The sequence below is a fragment of the Alexandromys fortis genome, unplaced genomic scaffold (genome assembly GCF_014885135.2).
Source record: "Alexandromys fortis isolate MF-2015 unplaced genomic scaffold, M_Fortis_MF-2015_v1.1 scaffold_63, whole genome shotgun sequence".
Taxonomy (NCBI): Eukaryota; Metazoa; Chordata; class Mammalia; order Rodentia; family Cricetidae; genus Alexandromys; species Alexandromys fortis.
The window spans coordinates 9128947-9150318 of record NW_026067953.1 but is presented as its reverse complement, the minus strand read 5'-3'; the positions used below and the strand labels follow the sequence as shown (position 1 = coordinate 9150318).

Below are 21372 nucleotides of genomic sequence, written 5' to 3'. Positions count from 1 at the left end.
TTGCCTCTACAGAACCAACTCAGGCCTATCAGAAGAACCTTATCCCAGTGACCTGATGAGGCTCTTTCTCAACAATGACACTCTTAAGACCAAGCCTTCCACTCATGAGCCAGAGAGCAGGCAATAACTCGTGCAAGGGCTGATGGTGGCAGGGACCATAGCAATGGAACAGGTCACCACACTCTGCATTTTTCCTGCAGGGAGGCCCACTCAGATGTTCTACTGGGAATGAATTGAGAAAAAGAGGGTTAAAGAACAAACCAAGATTTTATCTTGAGCAACTGAAGAACCAAGCTGCAGTTACACCGATTGTCAGCTTATAGCCTCAGCTCCAGATTCAGTCAGTTCTGAGTCTTTCGTGCCATCTTTTCCTTTGCCATCTGGCTTGAACCCAAGGTCAGCAGTCAAAGAGACCCCAAGAGACATGGCAAGATGGTGGGGACTTCACCTTCTCAAACTCAGTGTGCTCTCTAAGGACAGGCTCCTGCAGGTCACCCAGCCTCCATCTTCAGATATACAGATGGTTTCCCGGGTAGGCCCAGCCTGTTGGGCATAGTGGCCAACTATACCCAATGGCCAGCTCATTCCTTTAGCCACCCACTTGATCCTAGCCTAGGTGCATTTAGAATAGCTAATACAATACTTGATTTCTTTCTAGAACATATAAATGCCACTTCTGGGGTCAGAGAGATGGCTCAACTATTAAAAGTGCTTGCTGAAGGCTTCCTGTTGCAGTACTGGGACACCAACCCAGCCACAAATCCTTCGATCTATAACCCGTCCTGCCTGCTGGTATGTGCTGGGTCAATTGTGGCTCAGAGTTTGTGGGGAGTGGCCAATCAGTGACTAGTCTAATTTGACACCCGTAGCACGAAAGGGGGCCCATACCTAACACTGCCTGGATGGTCAGAAACCAGAAGCTGTGGCCCAGAGACCTAGGGTAGAACCAGACATGACTGAAAAAAGTCAATGGCTAGTTCCTAATGATGTTCTGCTATGCTCCACACTCACAGATGGTGCCTGGCCCAGCTGTCATCAGAGAGGCTTCCTTCAGCAGCTGAGGGGAACAGATGCAGAGACCCCCAGCCAAATATTAGACAGAGCTTGGGGAACCCAGTGAAAGAGTAGAAACCAGAAGGGCTGAAGACATCAGGAGAATGTGGTCCACAGAATCAACTACACAGGGCTCATTGGGGCTCACAGAGACTGAAGCAGCAATCATAGAGCCTGCATGGGTCTGCACTCTGCATACATTCTGTGGTTGTTTAGCTTGGGTTTTATTGTGGGGGGTGTGTAGAACTTCTAACAGTGGTAATGGGGGTGTTTCTGACTCTTTTGCCTGCTTTTGGGATCCATTTCTTCTTACTGGGTTGCCTTGTCCACTTGGTATGAGGGCATGCGCCTAGTCTTATTGAATCTTGTTGTGCCATGTTCAGTAGATAGCCACGGAAGGCCTGCTCTTTTCTAAAGGGAAACAGAAGCAGTGGATCTGGAAGAGAGGGGAGATAGGAGAGGAACTGGGAGAAGTGGAGGGAGGGGAGCTGCGGTCCAGAGGTATTATATGAAGAGAGAGAGAGAGAGAGAGAGAGAGAGCGCTTTTCTTGCAGGACCTGGGTTTTGTTCCCAGCACTCATGCTGGGTGGGTGACTCAGGGCAGGTTCCAGGAGTTATCTGATGCCCCTGGCTCCTGTGGGCATCTGCACTCACATGCAAATACCCACACAGAGACACATCATTGGAAATATAAAGTATCACTGCTCCGTCATGTCGCCTGAGACGTGACTGCTACAGACAGCAAGCAGTTGTCTCCTCCCTGCACATAAAAACCACTAATAAAACTGTTCTGTGAGGCCCTGCCCTACTCCTCTGCAGTTTCAACTAAGTGAGTCGTGAAGGGGTCACTTTGGTAGCAGCACCTGCGGAGATGGGCTTTACGGCCATTCCCCCTGTCGAGTGTCTTCACTCGCTGCCTTCTCATGTTTGAGAGTGGATCTTCTTTCTTTTGAAACTGCATACCCGACACTTGTGCAATAAAGACACAAAGGACTCAGGGCCCACTAGCTCATGGTCCAGTCACCATCCGAGAAATATTAGCACCTCCATGCTGGCTCGAGAATTGCCTGGCGCAGCCGCAGGACCAACAGTATTGCTCAAAGTCTAAGGCAAGCAAACAATGAAATCAAATGGATGGTTGACTAGCAGAAGTGAGTTTAGAGATGCCACGGGTTTCCCGTGTAAAAGCTACAACATTGGCCATAATAATATATGGCTTGAATTTTAAGACAGGGCACTGACTTGACTACAATTCTTAGAGCTTTCATCCGAATTGTAAGATACAATGATGAATAAGAAAAGATACGAAAGGAGACAGACGTGGGTCTTGGTGGTGGTCACGACTCAGACAGCCCCGTATGGAGGGCAAATGGATCCTGGAGATTGACAAGAACATGTCCCTTACATGCCCACTGTGGGTAGGGTAGAAGATAAAACTTCCCTGAATCCAGGGCTTGCCGTTACTGAGGATGGCCTTGGGGGGTGACCATTGGAGGCCAGGCATGGCATCCCTCTGAAGTGACATTGTCACCACCACGTCAGCACAGGAGGTCCAGGACTCGGGTCTAAAGACTCCATGTGGACCTGGGATCCGCAGTCAGAAGTGGTAGTCTGATATTGCACAGCACCACCTCCTGAAGGTTCTCCGTGTGCTCTTTCTCTTTTCTGGCTCCAGGAATCATCCTATAGGTCCTGGAGGGAGCTTTCCCCTGCCTCAGGGCCTTTGTGCATGATGCCATCCCTCTGCCTGGCATGTTTTCTCTTCCAGTGGGAAGCATGGCTCCCTCCCTCACAGATGGTTTCTCTAATTACCCTGCCTGGCCTGGTTTCCCACGCACATTCAGACTTTCCACCTCTGCCTTTCTTAATCTCCTCCGCCACATAACTTGACACTTGTTATCTGCTTCCTGTCCCACGTCACAATACACCTCCCTCCTCCGGTCGTCTATGACTTAGAGTCACATGGGTAAATCTTTCTAGTGCCTACCCTTCCCCTCAGATGATGGTCCATGAACTTGGTCATGCTTCCATCTTTGCCCAAGACTGGGATCCATCGTCCGAATCCCTCAGCCAGGCTGCGTCTTTCTCCTTTCAGCATAGCCCTAAGTAAGTGAGTCCTCTGTGCGCTCACCTCTTAACCCGCAGAAGCAGGAGACTGGGAACAACAGGACTCTAACGATTGGTCCCATTGTAACTTCACTATTGGTGAGAGCCCAAGCACATCCCCGGGGGTTCCCGGCCATCATCCTCCACTTCTCTAGTTTGCTCTGAGTCTTCTAAGAAACTATCTCTTATTCTCTCCATTTCCTCAGTCTCCTGAAAAATCTTCTCCCCTCTGGTCCATTCTTATTCGCAGCCTATGAAGCTATTTCTTGCTGCACTGTAACCAGAAGGGAATTTCTAAAATCTCCCTCTGGTCCTTTTCTACATTTTGACACAGAAGACCAAGCTCTTCCCTCTCCGCTGTGCAAGGCCTGAATGAAGAACCCCTGCCAGCAGCCACACTCATTAGACCAACGGGTCTCGACCTCGGAGAGTCAATGCTGGCAAGGCCTCACTCCCTGCTCCTCCACAATTCCCTTCTCTGCCTGGACTTTTGTTTTTCTCTGCTGACAAATAGCTTTTTCCTGCAGGAGCTGGTATCAGGTGCTGTGGGATGCCCAGAGGTGAATAAACACATTATCGGTTTCCCAGAACACAGAAAGTGGCTCCACCTGATCTACCGGAACAATGCCTCTGAGAATTTGCATCTAAAAATGGTAAGGCTGGGGCTGGAGAGATGGCTCAGCAGTCAAAAGCACAGACTGCTCTTCTAGAGGACCCGGGTCAGTCCTCAGCACCCTCATGATGACTAGCAGCTGTCTGTAGTCCCAGTGCCAGGGGGATCCAGAGTCCTCTTAGGGTTTTCATGGGTCCCAGCACACAATCAGCACACAGACAGTTGTGCAGGCAGACACCCATATACATAAACTAAACTAAAACTGGTGAGGCTGCATTATGTATATAGACTGAGACTTGGCCTCTAGTCTTACATCTACCGTGTGAAATCATTACTTCTAATTTAGACTTGCCAAAAAAAAAATAATAACTTTAACCAGGTAACTAAGAGATGTAGTACTTTAACTAACTGACACTTTCAGGATCAGGACTGTTCTGTGGCTCTAACATGAGGAGGCTTCAGCAAACTCCCAATGTCTTCCTGTCTTCACCTTCCTAGATCAGGTGCCTTTGAGTGTTAGTCCCATACTTTTAGGGGCGCCATCATAAAACACCTCTCATGTAAACTGGCCGTGGTTAGGAGGACACGTGGACACCTGTCCTTCCAGACATCGTGGGTGAGGTGTCACTCTTTATAATTTCACATCTCAGCACAAGACTCCCACTTTGACCATTGTGAGATGAAGGGACTCACTCAGGACCATCGGTGTTTCAGTCCAGATGGAGCAGAGAGTATTTTTTTCTGTCTCTAAACAAAGTATAGATCTACCAGCAGCTTGGCTGGGAAGTGTTACTCTCCATGAGCCTTAAAGCAAAGGAAACCCCGACATTGGAAAGTGTAGCGTGTCTCCTACACCCAACTCAGCCATTCTTTCTTCTAGAAGTTTCTACTCAGCTTGGCATCTGGCTTCCAGAGTTGCACAGCACAAAGATACTGGTGCCCTGATGTGAGCTGCAATAGTTCCTTCAATGAGGTCATTTTGTCATCTCTACAATTAATAAACCAGACTGTCACATAGAGTGGCCTTTCCTGGAAACATTGCTCAGATTTGTGGATCCTCGAGGTTTATTGGGCTGCAAGGATGCCAAGTTCATGACTGGCTGGGCCCAGGAATCAGGCATTTCTATGTTGGTGGTTGCCAGCTCCTAGACTTAGTGGCATCCTGATCAGACATAAGGAGTTCAGGTCAGCTTAGCATTGTTTTTTTTCCTGAACCACACACGTCCCTTCTGCCCCGACTGAGGGACTGGCCATCTCCCCAGCCTCAGAGGCAGAGTAGATGTGAATTGCAAATTGTTCGAATGCCAACAGCTAAATTATAAGCATAGTATGTGTGTCTTATTGCTCATCTCATCTCAAAGATCACAAACTCAAACATCACCTGCTTTAAAATGGCTGCTGCTGCTCAGATCAGCAGGCAAGCATCTCCTTCCTGGGGACCTCTAGAAGCCAGATTACCAGGACACGGGCAGCTGAGCATTTACAGACTTTTACTGGAACGCCTGCCATGTCTCCCAGAAGCCCATTACAGCACGGAGCTCACCCTCGGTACAAGAGGAAATAGAGATGGCAAATGTTCCTAGAAACTGAATTGTCAAGGTGGCGTTCTTGGCAGCCGTGGAGAAATGCGTCAGGAGAGATATATGCGAGCAATTTACGCAGGAGTCACCCTTCCTGACGGTAGACAAACACTGAAGATAATGGGTTACCTTCACGTGGGTGCCTCACTGATGCCAAGGTCAGCAAAAGAGGAGAGAGTTGCAGCAATGTGTGGACAATGCCAATCTATGGATTGAGCTACTTAGTCTGAAACCTCTGTAGATGAAGACTTTGTAACCCCAGGCATGTGAGGGAGCCATCCCTATAGAGTCCCAGAGGCCCACGGGCATGTTCAGCTCACCCCGTGGGCACCGAATGTGCCTGTACAGAAAGATGTGCAAACAGTGTCTTTGTTGCTTCATTCATGTGTGGGAGGGAAGGGATTCAGCCTATGCACCGGTTACTTTTCTCATTCCTATAACAGATTACCTGGCAAAGTAGTTTAAGGCAAGAAGGTCTCATTTGGGCTCACGGCTGGCTCACATTTTGCCTCATTTTTGGCATCACAAGTCCAGAGAGATGGGAAAGTCATGGTGGTGGCAGTACAAGGACAGAGCTGGGACCTTGTTTCCAAGCAGGAAGCAGAGACTGATGGAGCACTGATGCTCGGCGTTCTCTCCACTTGTTCTATAGCCCAAGACCCCAGTGTAGCTCGAATAACAAAAACCCAGAGACGGATATTGGAGTTAAAGCTGAGGATCAAAATAAACAAAGCAGCCAACCACTAGAGAGACCTTTTACCTCTATCAAACCTTCAAACCGAAAAGGCAAGATCCTGTCTCTACGAATCTCCAGACTCCACACTCCACGGGGTTCCTGTCTCTTCCCCTCTTCATTCCTCTCTCCACCCAGCATAGCGCTCCTGTTTCCACCTCCCTAGTGCTGGGATTAAAAGTGTGTGACTCCCAATAACTGGGATTAAAGGTGTGAGCCACTCTCACCTGGATCCGCTTCTGGATTGGTCTTGTGTAGCCCAGGGTAGCCTTGAACTCACAGAGATCCGCCTGCCTCTGTCTCCTGAGTCCTGGGATTGAAGGTGTGTGCCAGCACTCCCTGGCCTCTAGTGGCTTAGCTTTGCACTCTGGTCTTCAGGCAAGCTTTATTTATTAAAATACAAATAAAGAATCACTACACTCCATGGCGTGTGCAGCTGCAAGCAGGGTCTTCTTTCCACCTCTAGTAGGCCAATCTAGAAACTCCTCTCAGACATGCCCAGAGCTTCAACTCCTAGGTAATCCTCAAACCTGTCGTGCTGATGGCCAATGGGAACTACCACAACTTGGGGTCATAGTTGGGAGAAACACATCGGGAGACTGTTGCGGAACTGCCCTAAGAGTAGGTGTTGTGGCGGTGAGGGAGGTGGGGGTGGGGACGGACTGTAAATCCTAAAGAGACAGGTCACAATCCCCATAGTGTCCCTTCACAAGTGACTGATGACCCACCTGCTTAACAGGGAAGTAAAGGCTCCAAGCAGGGACCTCCCAGGCATTGCCTTTGCATCTAACACATGACTTTAGACATAAAGGTCTTTCCACATGAATGAGGCTAACAGGTTAATTCTCAAAAGCCAAGCCGTGCCAGCTCCCATGCCATGCTGATTATCCTGGAAATTTTCCTGGCAGAAGTTGCAGGAAGACAAGCGTGTCGTTCACACCGCCCTCCGCACCTCTCCAGGATCCCCGTCATCCACATCCAGTCATACTAGAATCCTCTGGCATTCAGAGAACGTGCACACTGTACTGTGAAAGACAGCTGTGGCTCTCCACCTAGAAAGAAAGGCAAGGCTGTGGATCACCCCTGCCCAGGAAGGTGGAGATGATGCCCTCAGAGCATAAAGGGATATATGGTATAGGGAGAAAGCTCCATCAGGTGCTTCTCTGTGTTTGGACCATATGTATTGAGCTTCCTCGGACCTCCCCAACAAAATCAGCATTCCTGAGTTCGCACAGGAAGAAGCAGCTGCCTAGGATATGAAGCCAATGCTGGACAGTGCTCCACTTCTTTGGTCTGTGCTCCCAAGCAGAAGTTGGGGAGGACAATGCAAAAGGCATCATCTGAAGATCACAAAAGAAACAGTCATATGTTCCAATGTAGCATCCATTTGATTGCATTAAAATGGAACGAAGCCCTTTCTTACAAAGACATATTGTTCTTATAAAAATGTAAGCAACACACGAGACAATAAAGAACAAAGTCTAAGTGGCACCAGCTGGAAGCCTGCATTCTGGGATAATTGCCCTTTGTCGTCTTCTAGAATCTTACACATATGTACATATATATATACATATATATATATACACACACACACTTACATATCTGTGTGTGTATCACACACACATATATTCTTACCCTTTACAATGTGTTATGACTTTCTCTGTTTTTTACTTCATTGATGGTTGACGCTTGAGACAGGATCTCAATATATAGTCTAGTTGACCTGGAATTCAGTCTGTGGTTCAAGCTGGTTTCAGTTTTGCAGTGACCCTCCTGCCTCTGTCTCCTAGAGGTAGCATGAATTTTAATTGGTATTAATAATAAAAACCCAGAGACAGATATAGGATTTAATGCTGAAGATCAGAGAAGCAAAGGCCAGCCACTAGAGAGGATTTTTTACCTCTACCAATGTTCAGACCAAAGGGGTGATCCTGTCCTCAAACTACCTCTATCTCCACCAAACTTCAGATTGCACGGAGCTCCTGCCTTATATTCCTCTCTCCACCGAGCCATATCACTCCTGTCTCTACTTTTCTGTGCTGTGATTAAAGGCATGGGATCCCAAGTGCTGGGATCTCCTTTGAGTGAGCTCTGTTTCTCTCTTAGACAGAATCAACCTTGTGCAGCCCAGGGTGGCCCTGAACTCATAGAGATCCCTTTGCTTCTGTCTCCTGGGATTAAAGGTGTGTGCCACCACTCCCTGGCCTCTAGTGGCTGAGATCAGCACTCTTTAGGCTATCTTTATTAAAACACAAACAAAATATGACTACACCTAGGTGTTGGAATGGCAGGCGTGCGCTGCCTCACCCATCCTGTTCTTTCACGTCTTCACGCTTATAGTGAAAGCCCAAAAGCGATGAGAGAAAAATGGGAAGAGAGGCCACACTGTAGGTATCCATCAACCTTATGCAAGTCACTCCCAGGTGTGCCAAATGCACTCCCAAGCATTCATTTGTGTTATCAAACAATGATAAAACCTTCAAACTATTTATGTGTAAAGACAACAAAACCACATAGAACTGGATTTTAACATTTCTGGCTCTGGCTGTTCACAGACCCTGAGATGTTATTGAAGTCCATATTATTCAACCTTCAGGGGGTGTCAGGACCATCATTTTTCCAGAGTAGAAAGAAGAACCCCATATGACTCTCCTTTATATGGCAGGAGAACCCCAGAGTCTTGAATAGGGCTGGTTATGTGCCTGCCTGTGTGTTTGTCTTCAACTCCTGCAGTGGCCTCTAGAGGGCGCCACAGTAGAGGGAGGAGTTCTTCAAGGAACCCTTGACTGTCTTAACATTGACCACACAGCTTCCATTAGATGGGTACAAATTTCTCAACAGACTCTCCACCTAGCTACTTCCCACAGCTGAGACCTGTGAACAGTGGAGATGGGAGAAGGGCACAGAAACCCAGAGAACATCTTTTAGAGGTCTGTTCTGAACAGACCTTGGTGGCAGAGACAAGGTGACCTATGGTGCTTGCCTGACTTACTCAATGCTAGGCAATACTAAGCCCCTAGTGTTAGGATTCAGACATTATACTGTCTAATCCTGTCATCTGGCAGGATGTACCCAGATAGTACCCTGGCCAGCCCAGGGTCCCAGTTTGTAAGCAGGTGCAAAGGTTCCTTTAAGAGACAAGCTCCGCCTACTCCCAGCTGCTCTTCCCCTCTGTTCTTCTTAAAAGGCAGACTGGGCTTTTCCTGCTTCTTTTCTTCTCTCTCTCTCTCTTCCTGTCCCCTCTCTTACTTCCTTTTCCCATTCCCTTTTCTTCGCCTAATAAAACTCCTCGCTTAAGCTCTGCCTGTATGGTGTATTCTCTCACCCACTGAGCAGTCCTCCCCTGCCAGGGGACCCGACAAAGCCCAAGTCATGCCTTTAACCACACCCAGAAGAAGCTTATACCCCCTCTCTATCCCAAAGATAAAAAAGGTTGATTTCTATGAAACCCAGAACATCTTGGCCACATGGGCCCAGAACAGCTTGGCCACACTGCTGCCATGACAATAAAAACAAGCTAAAAAGTAGGCCTGAGTTTCATTTTAGTGGCAGGCAACACTGGGTTCCAGGGAAATCTATAAGCTGAAACCTCCTAGGAAGGGCCAGCATCTAAAGGAAGTACCTGATATTCCAAACATTAGATAAGATTTGTTAAGACCACCAGATGACATTCCTGAGCCTAGGGAATCACCTATTCCCCTTTTGCTAAGATCCATAGGCAAATATCAGTCAATCAGGGTCCTGAACCCTAAAAATCCCTTCATCCAAACCTAGACTATGATAAAAAACCCTGCCCCACTGTGACTCAGGGTCTCTTCTACTCCACCCATTGTGTCCGACAGATGGAGGTCCCAAGTTAACTCATGGTTAAAAAGACTCTTTGCTTTGACTTTGGATCTGGTCTCTTGGTAGTTTTGGGGGTCCACACTCTGGAAACAACAATTTCCAGGACCCATGTTCTCAATGTTCAGGGCAGTGGAATTGTATTATGTCTGTCTAACTGTATTTCCTGTCTTCCCAGAAGCCTCATAAGCTAAGAGAACGAGGAAGGACAGAGAAGAGAACAATGATTCTTAAAGTTGAGTGTGCATTATCCTGTAGACAGCCATGTCCACACAAAGACTTATGCTATACATGAATGCTCTCTGCAGCTGCATTCAGAAAAGCACAGATGTGCTACGATCCCAGGACTTGGGAGGCAGAGGCAGGAGGTTCTTGTGTTTGACATCATTCTGGGCTGCATAATATGATTACGTAATGAGACCATGTCTCAAAAAAAAAAAAAAGAAGTTCAAAAATATCCCTCAGTAGGGGGACTCAGTGTAGGCTAGTCATGCAACAGAAAGCCTTGACAAAAAGCAGGGGCAGACTCTAGATGTGTGTGGATGGATGGGTGGATGGATGGATGGATGGATGGGAGGATGGGTGGATGGGTGGATGTATTTCTTTTCTATTTTGCTTAGAAGAGCAGTTACATACTTGTCTGCAGATGTGGAAATCTGCATGCTAAGGATGCCTCAGCAAAAAATGTAGTCCTAAAATGTAAAGGCAGAGGAGAGAGCATGGTGTGCGTGACCACACAGATGAGGTCCTTTTGTGTTAGTATTTTTTCTATTGGTTCAATAAAGAAACTGCCTTGGCCTTTTGATAGGGCCAAGCACTTAGGTGGGTGGAGTAGACAGAACGGGATGCTGGAAAGAAGGCAGGCAGGGAAAGCCGCCATGGAGTCGCCAGAGTCAGACATGCTGAATCTTTCCCAGTAAGCCACGACCTCGTAGTGACATACAGATTAATAAAAATGGGTTAGATCAAGATGTGAGAGTTAGCCAAGAAGAAGCTAGATATAATGGGCCAGGGAGTAATTTAATTAATACAATTCCTGTGTGCTTATTTCGGGTGTAAGCTAGCCGGGCGGGATGAAACTAAGGGGCCCGCTCTCTCTCCATACAACAGAGGGGCAGGACGGAACAAAGGAGCCTGTTACTTCCTTACGACATCATTTCTCTGTGTTACAGCCCTGGCTGTCCTGGAACTAGCTCTTGTAGACCGGGCTGACCTCAAACTCACAGAGATCCACCTGTCTCTGCTTCCTGAGTGCCAGTATTAAAGGCGTGCACCACCACGGCTTGGCATCACTGGTCATCTTAAAAGGCTTCTCTGAGCTTTCCCTGCAAGGAGGGTACAACAATCTCCTCTTACAGTGCCCTTGGGGAAATGAGAGCTTGTGCACACAAATTGACTAACAGAATATCTGCCAGCAAATGGGCTGATTTCCGAGGAATAGCTAGTCAGCTCACAGGCCAGGATGTCAAGGTGAAAGGCCCCTGCACCGGCCAGGCTGGGTGGAGCTCTAGGCAGAAAGGGACAACCAATCAATGAGGCAATCCTCTTTCCTGGCAATAGCTCCCACCCTCACAGCTCAGCCCTCACACTGCTCTCCTGCGTGAACAGGACCTGTTCCCCTTCCAGAGAGGCCAGATAAAGAAGCAGGTTTGGGTGGGGTAAGACCTCAGGATTGACCATCTTGTCTGCCACCCTCCCTCTCTCTAGTCTTCCCTTCCAGCTCAAAGAACAAGGCATATAGGATTTTTGTTTAATTATTATTTACTTTTAAAAACTTTTCTGAAACAAGTTCTTATAATACATACCCTAACTGAAGAGTTCAGGCCTGCATGGTTCCTGGCTTCTCTTTGTTCCTTTAATCTAAGAAGTGACATATCCCACACAAACATCTGCCAACCCAGATGTTCTCACTCTGGCAGGAGCTGCTCCACCTTAACTACCCAATAAGAGAAAGGTACTATTTCTTCCCCCTAATTAACTCTGCCCTTCAGTCAGCTCAGACACCCTATTCTATGCTTATCCCCAAACCAAAAAGGTAGAAAACATGATCCCCCTGCCTCAGGTTACTACGGTCTAGAAATGCAGCTGAGCTTTGGTGATCCATGACATATTCCTCCAGTCACACATCAGGTTAGATTGTCCTTTGTGTCCCTTACCAGCCCTGGTGAGCTAGGGCTAGTTGCTGGACTCCAGTAAGCCTTTCTTGCCTCATCTACAATGTAAAAATCCGACAAGCATGGACCTGAGGGCTCAGTGTGAGCATCAGCATCCACGCAGGGCTCAGAAGGGCATCTGTCTTGTGCCACGAGCTCAGTAATCAACAGTTGCTGTGAGCATGCTATGGGCGAAGGCTATAGAAGCAGCTGAGAGGGAGGCAAAGAGGAAGGGTGGGCACACACTGTCAGCAGTTCCCACATTTGTCCTAAAAGGTTAAAAAAATGGCTGCAGAATGGTCAGCCAGCCATCCCACTGCACCCTGGACTACTTCCACCCCTGCCCTCTCTGTCTGCACCATGAGAAATTGGGGACCATGTTCAGGAGGTCAGAACGGGTAGAGCTCTTAGAGTGAGAAAAACAGTGGTGGGTGGTGGATTGCATCATTCTCTTGGCTTCCCTTCCCCCACAAGGCTCTGCCTGGCTTCAGAATGGTAAAACATCTTGCCCAGAACTCACTCTACCAGAAGGAAGAGTTTTCTAGAACCTACTATACCTTGCAAGGTTTGAGAAATACTACTTTAGCCAGCGAACTGCTATGCCACATGTGGACTTAGAAAATCTGCTACCACCTGGCTTGCTACTGAGCTTTCCAGACTTCTGGCCTCTGCTGGAGAAGTCTCTGTTTTCAAAAACAAAAACAAACAACAACAAAACAAAACCCCACAAATCTCCTTACTTCTTGACCTCTGAGGAACAGCAGCCCGACTTCCACACTCTATGACCTCCAATGTGTTCCACTACACAGCACCCGAATAAAAACATCTCAAACACATTTTAACTGCATTTCTGATTTTTTTTGTTTGTTTGTTTCTCAAGATGTATGAAGAGTGCCCACTGTCTGGGGCCATGCAAGTTCATGCCTTTTAGAACAAGGCCTGCCAGGCAGTGCCTGATAAGTGTCGATCGTAAGTTAATAAGGGATGCCCTCCATCTTGGAGTCTGTTTGAGGATCTGCATGGTCAAATAACAGCAGGGAGAGACCTGGTAAAATAGAACAAACAGAAATGTTCAAGATCAACACCAGAAAGTCAACAAGGTCAGTCAAAACAAGCCAAGGTCGGAGTTGGGCAAGTTCTAAGAATTGAGGCCCGTGTTGTCTGAGCCACCCCTGCCAAGCTTGTGTTAGTGCATAACAAACCCCAAACACCTAGTGGCTGTCCCTTGGCCCCTCTAAGGCAAGTCCTGCATGTTCCACTTCACCAGTGATTCACTGAAGGTCTTGCACAAACCCCTTGTTTGTTTCCACAGAGACATCATGTCTGGAGAAAATGCACATGGGGCTTGGCCTGGCGTCACTGCCAGAATACAAGGCTTCCAAAATGTCAGTGGGAGTCAAAGAGAAATACCGCCCCCCCTCGCATGCACACACTCGGACACACACACACGTCACCTCAAGAGTTCCTATTGGGCAAAATGTGACAAATTACCCATCAAAAAGGAAACTGGGATAGGTTTAGTCTCTCTCTCAAAAACTGTAACAGTCACAATGTCCAGAACTTACTGTTATATTTTATGTGCATGGGTATTTTGCCTGCATGGATGTTTGTGCACCATTTGCATATCTGGTGCCTCATGGGCCAGAAGAGGGTATCAGATCCCCTGAAACAGAAGTTACAGGTGGTGTGAGCCACCATGTGGGTACTGGAAATTGAACCCAGGCCCTCTGGGAAGAGCAGTTCTTAATGGCTCTCAATGGCTCAGCCATCTCCCCAGCCCTTGATCCAGAACTTCAAAAGAGCAAGGTTAAAGTACGAAAAGGACTTGCTATAAAAATTAACCAACACACAAAGCCTCTAGTTTCATTAATTTAATAAGGAAATGAAACTAAAATCACATCCTCCACTCCTTGGGTTAATGGCATCATTATTTGTGATGCATAGAGTAACCTGTCTTTTTCTACCTGAGGAAAGATGAGACATGAAAACAGGAAGCTGAGAGTGGCTGAGAGAGAGTTCCAGAAAAGAATAATTGTGCCTTCATAGGAAGCTACCAGAAGGACCCAGAAGGTTAGATATATATTTATATGTTACATATAAATATATCTGTATTATACATTTCAGGGGTTGGCATGTTGGAAGATGCCCGGTGGAGGCACAGAGTCTGTGCTGATTCAGTTCCTCCCCAGAAGAGAAACATGGACCCCCAGTTAATTGAGGTACAGCCAGCACTCGGCCGACAGAGAGGCCTCTGTGTGAAATGTTCACCATCACTGTGCCTTCCAGCTTTCACCACAACCACGAAGAAAGGCTCGGAGAGATGAGAAGCCCTCCACACACTCCGTCTGCCTACTGTCAATCATTCCAAATGCTCTACCCACCACACATGCTTAGGAAAAGAAGCACACAAAGACCTGAGCCTTCAGGGAGAGAAATGAGCACCCTCTGCTCCCCCAGGACTGGCTCCAAGGCCTTCTGGGTAACCAGATGCTTGACTATGAGGTGGCTCTGGGCAAAGGGCACTGCCCCTAGCCAGGGGCCATGCACAGCAGGTGCTCTGCTCAGATCCTGCAATCCTTTCGCAAGGCCTCAGTGACATGGAAGAGGAAACTGAGGCACAAAGAGGTTAAGTGTCTACGATCTAGCTGGGAGCAAGACTGGAATGAGAGGAAGACTGGAGCAGGCACCTAGGAGGGTGCATGAGCACATGCGTGCATGTACGTGTGCTTGTGTGTGTGTGCACCTGTGTGTGTATATATGTGCACTCATGCTTGTGCGTGTGACTATGCATGTGGTCATGTGTCTGTGTGCATGTGTGTGTGTACATCTCTATGTGTATATATATGTGTGTGTACTTGTGCCTGTGTGTACTCATGTGTATGTGTTTGTGTGCATGTGGGAGGGAGAGGGAGTATCAGTGTGTCTGTCTGTGTTTGCCTGCCTCTGTGTGTGTCTGTCAGTGTGTCTGTGTGCATGTGTATGTCTGTTTGTGAGTGTGAGTTTCTGTGTATGTCTGTGTGTGTCTTCATGGTGTGTTTGTCTGAGGCAAGTCACACTCATTCCAGAATGCTATTCCTAAGTCTGCCATCACTCTCCCTTACATCCATGATGAGATCGGACCCACCTTCCCCCAGCAGAGTCCCACCCCCGCTCTTTGCTGAAGACTCCAAGTTCAGAGCTCAGCCACCGGCAGCACACACTCAAGGCCCCCGCATCCAGGCAGAACCCTGTGCAGGATTTCCCTAGAATGTTCTCAGAAGCCCTTTACCTCCCGAACAGCCTAGATGTCGCCAAGACAGTTCTAGAAGTAAACAATGGATAAGACTTCCCCCCACTGTGGCCTGGACAGTGACTGTGGGGTCCCCCCAGGGATTCTGCCCATGCTAACATACTGGTTCAGAGGAGAAGGGGCACGGGGCATAGGGTTCATGACCAAGGGGTAGGGTCTCCTCCTGAAGCACCCCCTTGCCTCAGAGGCTCTAGTTTTGTAGTCTTCTTCATTTACACTTCAGATGGCCCGGCCCGCCCACTGTCCCCCCCCGACATACTTAGATTATGAAAACATGCATGCATGCACACAAACACACACCCCTGCCCCAGCCTCAGGGGCTCATCTTGGCATGGAAGACTGGTATGGCCCCTTTGCTGCTACAGTCTCAGAAAACCTGGCAAGATACTGGGGCTGAGCCCTTTTGAGATCCTCTAAGCCAGGGCCACTGTTCCTCTTCCAGAGGTGACCAGTTCGTTTATAAGCAAGTGTAGATGAGCCCACACTGGGTCATCTGGTGTGGCCACAGCCAGTACAGTAGGTGGCTCCCAGTACTGCTTGGGCCAGGAAGGACTGGTCTGATGTGCTCCTGGCACAGGGCGAGGCCCCTTCCTGCCCCAGCTCCCGCCCCTCCCGGACCTAGCACTATTGTCCAGAACTGCCCTCCTGCCTGGCAGGCAGACACCAGACACGCTTAGCACGCCGGCTTCCCGACACAGCCTTGGGAGCCAAGGATTTGACTCTGAGGAGGAGTGGAAACAGCAGCCACCAGAGGGATTGGAGGCTTGGCTGCCAGGAGCCTGGCCAGGATTCTCAGGTAGAGCTCTGGGACCTCCCACCTGCCTGCAGGCTGCTGCCTGCCCCAGGGGGTTGAGTTTGGGGAGAGCAATGGGATACTTGCACAGGCTGCCATCCACCTAATGCAACAGATGGGAGGGGCATTGTACAGATGGGGAAACTGAGGCCCAGAGAGGGGAAGTGCAGAAGGAGTCACACCTCAACCACAGTCTGGTTCTCCAGATACTGGGTGAAAGTCGAATAAATACTCCTACATACAAGGACGGGAAGACAGGTGTTTGGGGGGACGGAGGGAAGGGAAGAGGATGGGGGTGGAGAAGCTGGGCTCTTTCCTGTTAGGGAGGCACACTCCCACCCACTCCCCAGATCTACAGGGGTTACTGAATGAGATAATATGCAATCCACCCCACCCTATACCTTCACCCCCATCCAATGACATCAAGGAGACCCACTGGCAGGGGCATCAGCTGAAAGAGCCAGTTGGATGATTTGAGCCCTAGGTTCTGAGCTTCCCTTGAACCACTGCATACAGTTCTTTGTAGGAGTTATGTGCAGTCATAGCCCCATCTTAGAGATGGGGAAACTGAGGTACAGGAGGTGAAAAGACATGGCTGATAGCTTGAGATCTAAGCTCATCACGTACTGCAGCGTCCTATGGAACATCCAGTTGGCACCCTAAGGTGGAGCCCAAGGGAACTAGAGAGTGGCAAAGGATGGATGCTGAGCATCATGTATCTACCTAACACCTGCTGTGACCTGCCAAGAGCCAGGAAAGCAGGACCACCAGGGTGGGGGTGAGGCAGAGGGGTGGGGTGGGGTGTGAACTCACCATCCATACCATTCGCAGGGTCAGTGGGATGTGAAGGAGGTTTTGAAAAGTGTCAGAGTGGAAAGCCCAATAGCCTCCACCCTGAACCCCTTCAAACCACGGACAGAACCTTCCAGAACTACCTCCTCCCGCCACAGAGCAGAGAGACTGTTCCTGCATAGTTTCCCCATCCCCAAGGATAGCCCCCAGTAGGAGGAAAGTCCGCACACTAACTTCAGTGTGGGAGCAGGCACAGCTCACGGGAGGGGCACGGTGGGGGATGGGAAGGCTGGAAAAGGACTTCTTAGATAAAGAGTTGGCTGTGTGCACTCTTTACCCAAGGTGCTTCATGTATCCCTAGCAACCATGCTGGCATCCAACTGGCTGGCATCCAATCTGCTATCCTACAGGGAGAAATGGCTCTGGTGCAGAAAGGTAAAGCAACTCGTCTGGGGCAGCGTTCTTCCTTACAGACCTAATCCCCTAGCCTGTCTGCTGGGCACTGTGCTCCAGCCTGTCATGGAAGTGTCCTGCCGGTCACATTTCAGTCTCCTGTAAAGAAAATGAGAATTTAATATTCACACTTAGAAGGAGTAGTTCTGGCCCTGTTTCTCCATCTGCCAAGTGTGTGCCCAACCTACTGAGCCCTCCAGGGAGGCAGTGAATCTTTAGTCCCAGGCATTTGTAGGCAGATGATTCAGTGAATACTGATTTTGTTTGTACGAAGGCTACCCCAGCATTGTCCAGAAGAGTGTGAGGCTTGCCATGGGGTGCCTTCCCAGAGGCTGTGTGACTCAGGCCACCAGATGCTCCCAGGATACCTTTGGATGCTGTGCTCATGGGGGATGTCCTCACACCTTTGATTTGGGAACAAAGGGCTGAGCTCTGTTCCTGGACAGTGTGGGTGGTAGCTCAGGGCCCAGGTGATGGACTTAGTCCCTCTCTGTTTGCTCCTCCGATAACTGTGCTGACCTTGGTTAATATTCACTAGCAGACTCCCCCATGGCCCCTCAGCACCCACTGTTTAAATACAGACTAGAACACGGGCTTTGCCTCCTCAGCCTCGGTCATCACCCAGCTCTGGGACAGTAAGTTGTGAGTATATGTTTCCCTGGGGAGGTTTTGGAGGGGCCCCTCGGTTCCCACACTTCCCAAGCAGGCAGCAGATCTGGGACCAGAGCTATACAAGGAAGATAAAGTACATAGCACCTGTGGCTCCTAGGCCTCCTGTTGCCATGGGAACAGCAGTCCCTAAGGTCTCTTCTTGAACCAAGCTGCCCAGTACCTAGCTAGTACCGTCAGGTGATAGGAGGCTAAGACGTGAAGGGGCCAAGGGGCAGCCACAGCTGTTTCCAGGCAGGCACCACCTGCCCTTCTCCGGCCTTTCCTGTGTGGCTTTTTCAGGCCTTTCCCGCTCCTGTATTGTGGGGTGTTGTGGGGGTGGACCTTCCCCTTCAGCAGATAAGCAAGGTAAGACTAGAGGGACAGTGGGAAGATGCTCAGGCTGGCATCTCCAACTGCACCCCAAATTCACATTCTGGAGCCTCAGCCTATAGACCTCAGGGTGCCTGACTGTCCTAGGCATAGTGGCCTGTGAGCTCTCCTTGCATCATAGGTGTGTGTGTGTGTGTGTGTGTGTGTGTGAGAGAGAGAGAGAGAGAGAGAGAGAGAGAGAGAGAGAGAGAGAGAGAGAAAGATTTCATCTTTCAGCTCCACAGGCCCCCTCAGAGGAGGCTATTGTACTTATCCCCATGTACAGACAAGGAGATGGGAAACACAAAGGAGAATACTTTGTGTTAATCTTACACAGCACAGTGTTCAAACCGGGGCATACTCCTGATCTTGCCGACTGAGACATCTTTTCCTCTGGGCTAACCTCCAGGCACCTGATAGTAGCTGTAGCTTAATGGCTCTGCTCTGTGAGGCAGAAGATCTTCACCCTTTTTCCAGTCAACCTTGGCCTTTGGAGGATGGGAGGGGTTTGGTTTACCACTGTGGTGTTTTGAAGACTAAGGTGGGCAAGGTCAAGGTGACCAGATTCCCATGATTCCACTGAAATAGCCAGAGCGGGAGTAATGGGTTCTTCTGGGCTCTTTGTAATGCCTCTGCCTCTGCCTCTGCCTCTGCCTCTGCCTCTGCCGTGGGCTCTGTGAACCAATCAGTAACTGATTCTCCGAGAGGCTAAGCAGCTGGTGTAAGGTCATAGAGAATAACAGCGGGCCTCCGACTTGCCATTTTAGCACCAATGATTCTGTCATTTTAGCCAAGCCACCTCTGACATCTGTTTCAAGTCGTCCGGCTTCAATGTTGTACATAGAGAAGGGCTCAGTCCTAGAACTAACCCGTGGGGTTAAGCACTAGCTCTTTTCCCGACTGGTACGGTGGGTTTTTGGATGTGGATTAGCCTGTTTGGACCTCAGTTTTTTTTTTTTTTTTCACAAAGTAGAATGAATACAAAGCATTGAGGGTGTTCTGCCCAAGTTTCTGGTCCCCAGATGAATTCACGGAGCTAGATTTCCAATGCAAATTACATGAGGGTTTTAAATATTCAAACTCAAGTTTGAACCAGCACCTTTCCAACACCCCAGCATGGTGGGTATGGAAAATGTGGCAGGAAGGCCTGGGAGGGTAGAACTTTTAAAGGGAAAACTCTGTAGTCAGGGAGTTCATGTCCTGTCGTCTTGGGACTGGGTAAGGAGGGTATAGGGGAAGGTAGTTTCTGAAACCATTGGTCAGGTTTGGGGCACGGAAACCTAACAACGAGCCACTAATAACTGGCAAGGTATCTTTACGGACAGGATGCCTCCAAAGAACATCTGGACATTGCTTAATTTTATGGCCGTGCTCCCTGGCTCCTTAACTGGCCATTTTCAGGGTATCTGTTCAAATTCTGCTGTGGGAGCATATTTCTGGAGTTGAGATCGGGCCTTAAGATGAATCCCCTTCTTTAAAACAGAGTTTGCCAAGTCAGGTCCTCACACGGGAAGGCTAGATAAGATAGGTGTAAGGCCTGTTTAGTGAGCATGTCTATAAGGACTACAGCTATTACTCCTGTTTGCACAGCGCATGGCTGCTAACAGGCGGTGCACCTGAAGGTGATGGGCAGGCACCTGACTAGTAAGAGCTCTTCTCTGGTCATGGGGGGGGGGGGCCTCTGGCTGCTAACCAGGTCTTAGAACAAGCTCCCATGTGCAGGTGCAGGGGCTTGGGAAACTCCAGTGCCTGTAGGTACTCTGAGCCTGTCTTGGTTCCAGCCACACCCCTTTCTTCAAAGGACTTTTCTCTCCACCCTGCAAACAGGAACTGAGGCTTAAAGAGATGAGATCATTTGCCTAAGGCCACTGGCAGTAAGTGGAGGAGCTGGGCTCCCACAGGTTGTGACCTGCCACAGTTGATTCTCTGGAGCGGTCATTTTCTGCTCCTAGCTGGAAATGGTGTAGAATGAAGCAAACCAGGAGGCCTCACCTTTCTCTTGCCTCCCAAAGGCCACTCCTCCCAGCCTCTGAAGTCAGAATGTCACCTGAGCTATCACCAGCTTTTTGGCTTCTGTGACCCAACACCACAAGAGCTTAAGCTTCTTCCTCCTTTCCAGTTGACCTGGGAGTCATGGGTCACCTCTTACAGATCAGGGAGAAAGCAGGGCTCAGGACCCTGAGCTTCAGAGGAACAGGCTGGAATGCAAAATGTGCCTGACTGGTCGCTTGAGACCAGAGTCAGGGCCTGTGACACATCCGTTGTCAACTTGATTGCCTAGGGCGGTAGTGAGGCACCGAAGGCTTGCTCAAGGAGGATTAACTGAGGTGGTAATCTGCCCCAAATGTGTGTGGTTCCTCCCACGGGGGGGGGGGGGGGGGGGGGGGGGGGGGGGGGGGGGGGGGAGGGGTCTCAGATGGAATTGAAAGACAAAGTGAACTGAGCTCTCTTCCTCTGCCATTTCCTCGCCCTCTGAGATGTGAGCCAGCAGCCACTTTAGGCTGCTGCCACCAGCATGCCTTCCTCCTGTGAAGTACCATATCCCCTCAAACCGTGACCAGAATAAACCTCTCCCACTTAAGTGACTTTTCAACTATTTGACCCACTCCTGACATTTCCAAGTCTGAACCTGGAACTCATGCTGTGTCAGGCAGTGGCAGGTTCTCTCCAGGCCTCAGACCCTTCACCATCAGAGGAGGAAATCAGAGGTGATGGGACATGGGGAAGATGGAAGAGAGTGTGTTTGCCCTAGCAGGGCATCTCTCCTCCCCAGTGCTAGCCTTGCCTCCTTAAAGCTCATCAGTAACCCCCCAAATAGGAGAGCACCCCCTTTCATCCCTCCCTAGACAGAGACCCTTGGAACTAGAGTCTGATGTATTAGGATGAAAAAATGGCTCCGTCTGTACAATGTTTGCCAAACAAACATGAAGACCAAAGTTCTATA

The 21372-nt window shown here is 49.1% G+C and overlaps 2 protein-coding genes across 4 annotated transcripts in view; one reads left to right on the top strand and one right to left on the bottom strand.

Moving 5' to 3' along the window:
• Positions 1 to 21372, bottom strand: part of Serpina4 (serpin family A member 4) — a 147735-nt gene that overhangs the window by 109266 nt on the left and 17097 nt on the right. The gene's annotated exons all lie outside the window — the stretch shown is intronic.
• The window catches only part of Serpina1 (serpin family A member 1), a 12956-nt gene continuing 7588 nt past the window's right edge, over positions 16005 to 21372 (top strand). The window contains exon 1 of one of the 3 annotated variants that reach the window (XM_050151405.1): positions 16005 to 16166. Coding sequence is in view for 1 of the 3 variants with exons in the window: in XM_050151403.1 (XP_050007360.1) it covers positions 17958 to 18043 (86 nt within the window). In the remaining 2 variants the exon portion in view is untranslated. Of the gene's footprint in view, positions 16167 to 17893; positions 18051 to 21372 lie in introns of those variants that run through there. The other 2 variants (XM_050151403.1, XM_050151404.1) reach the window with 2 other exon arrangements.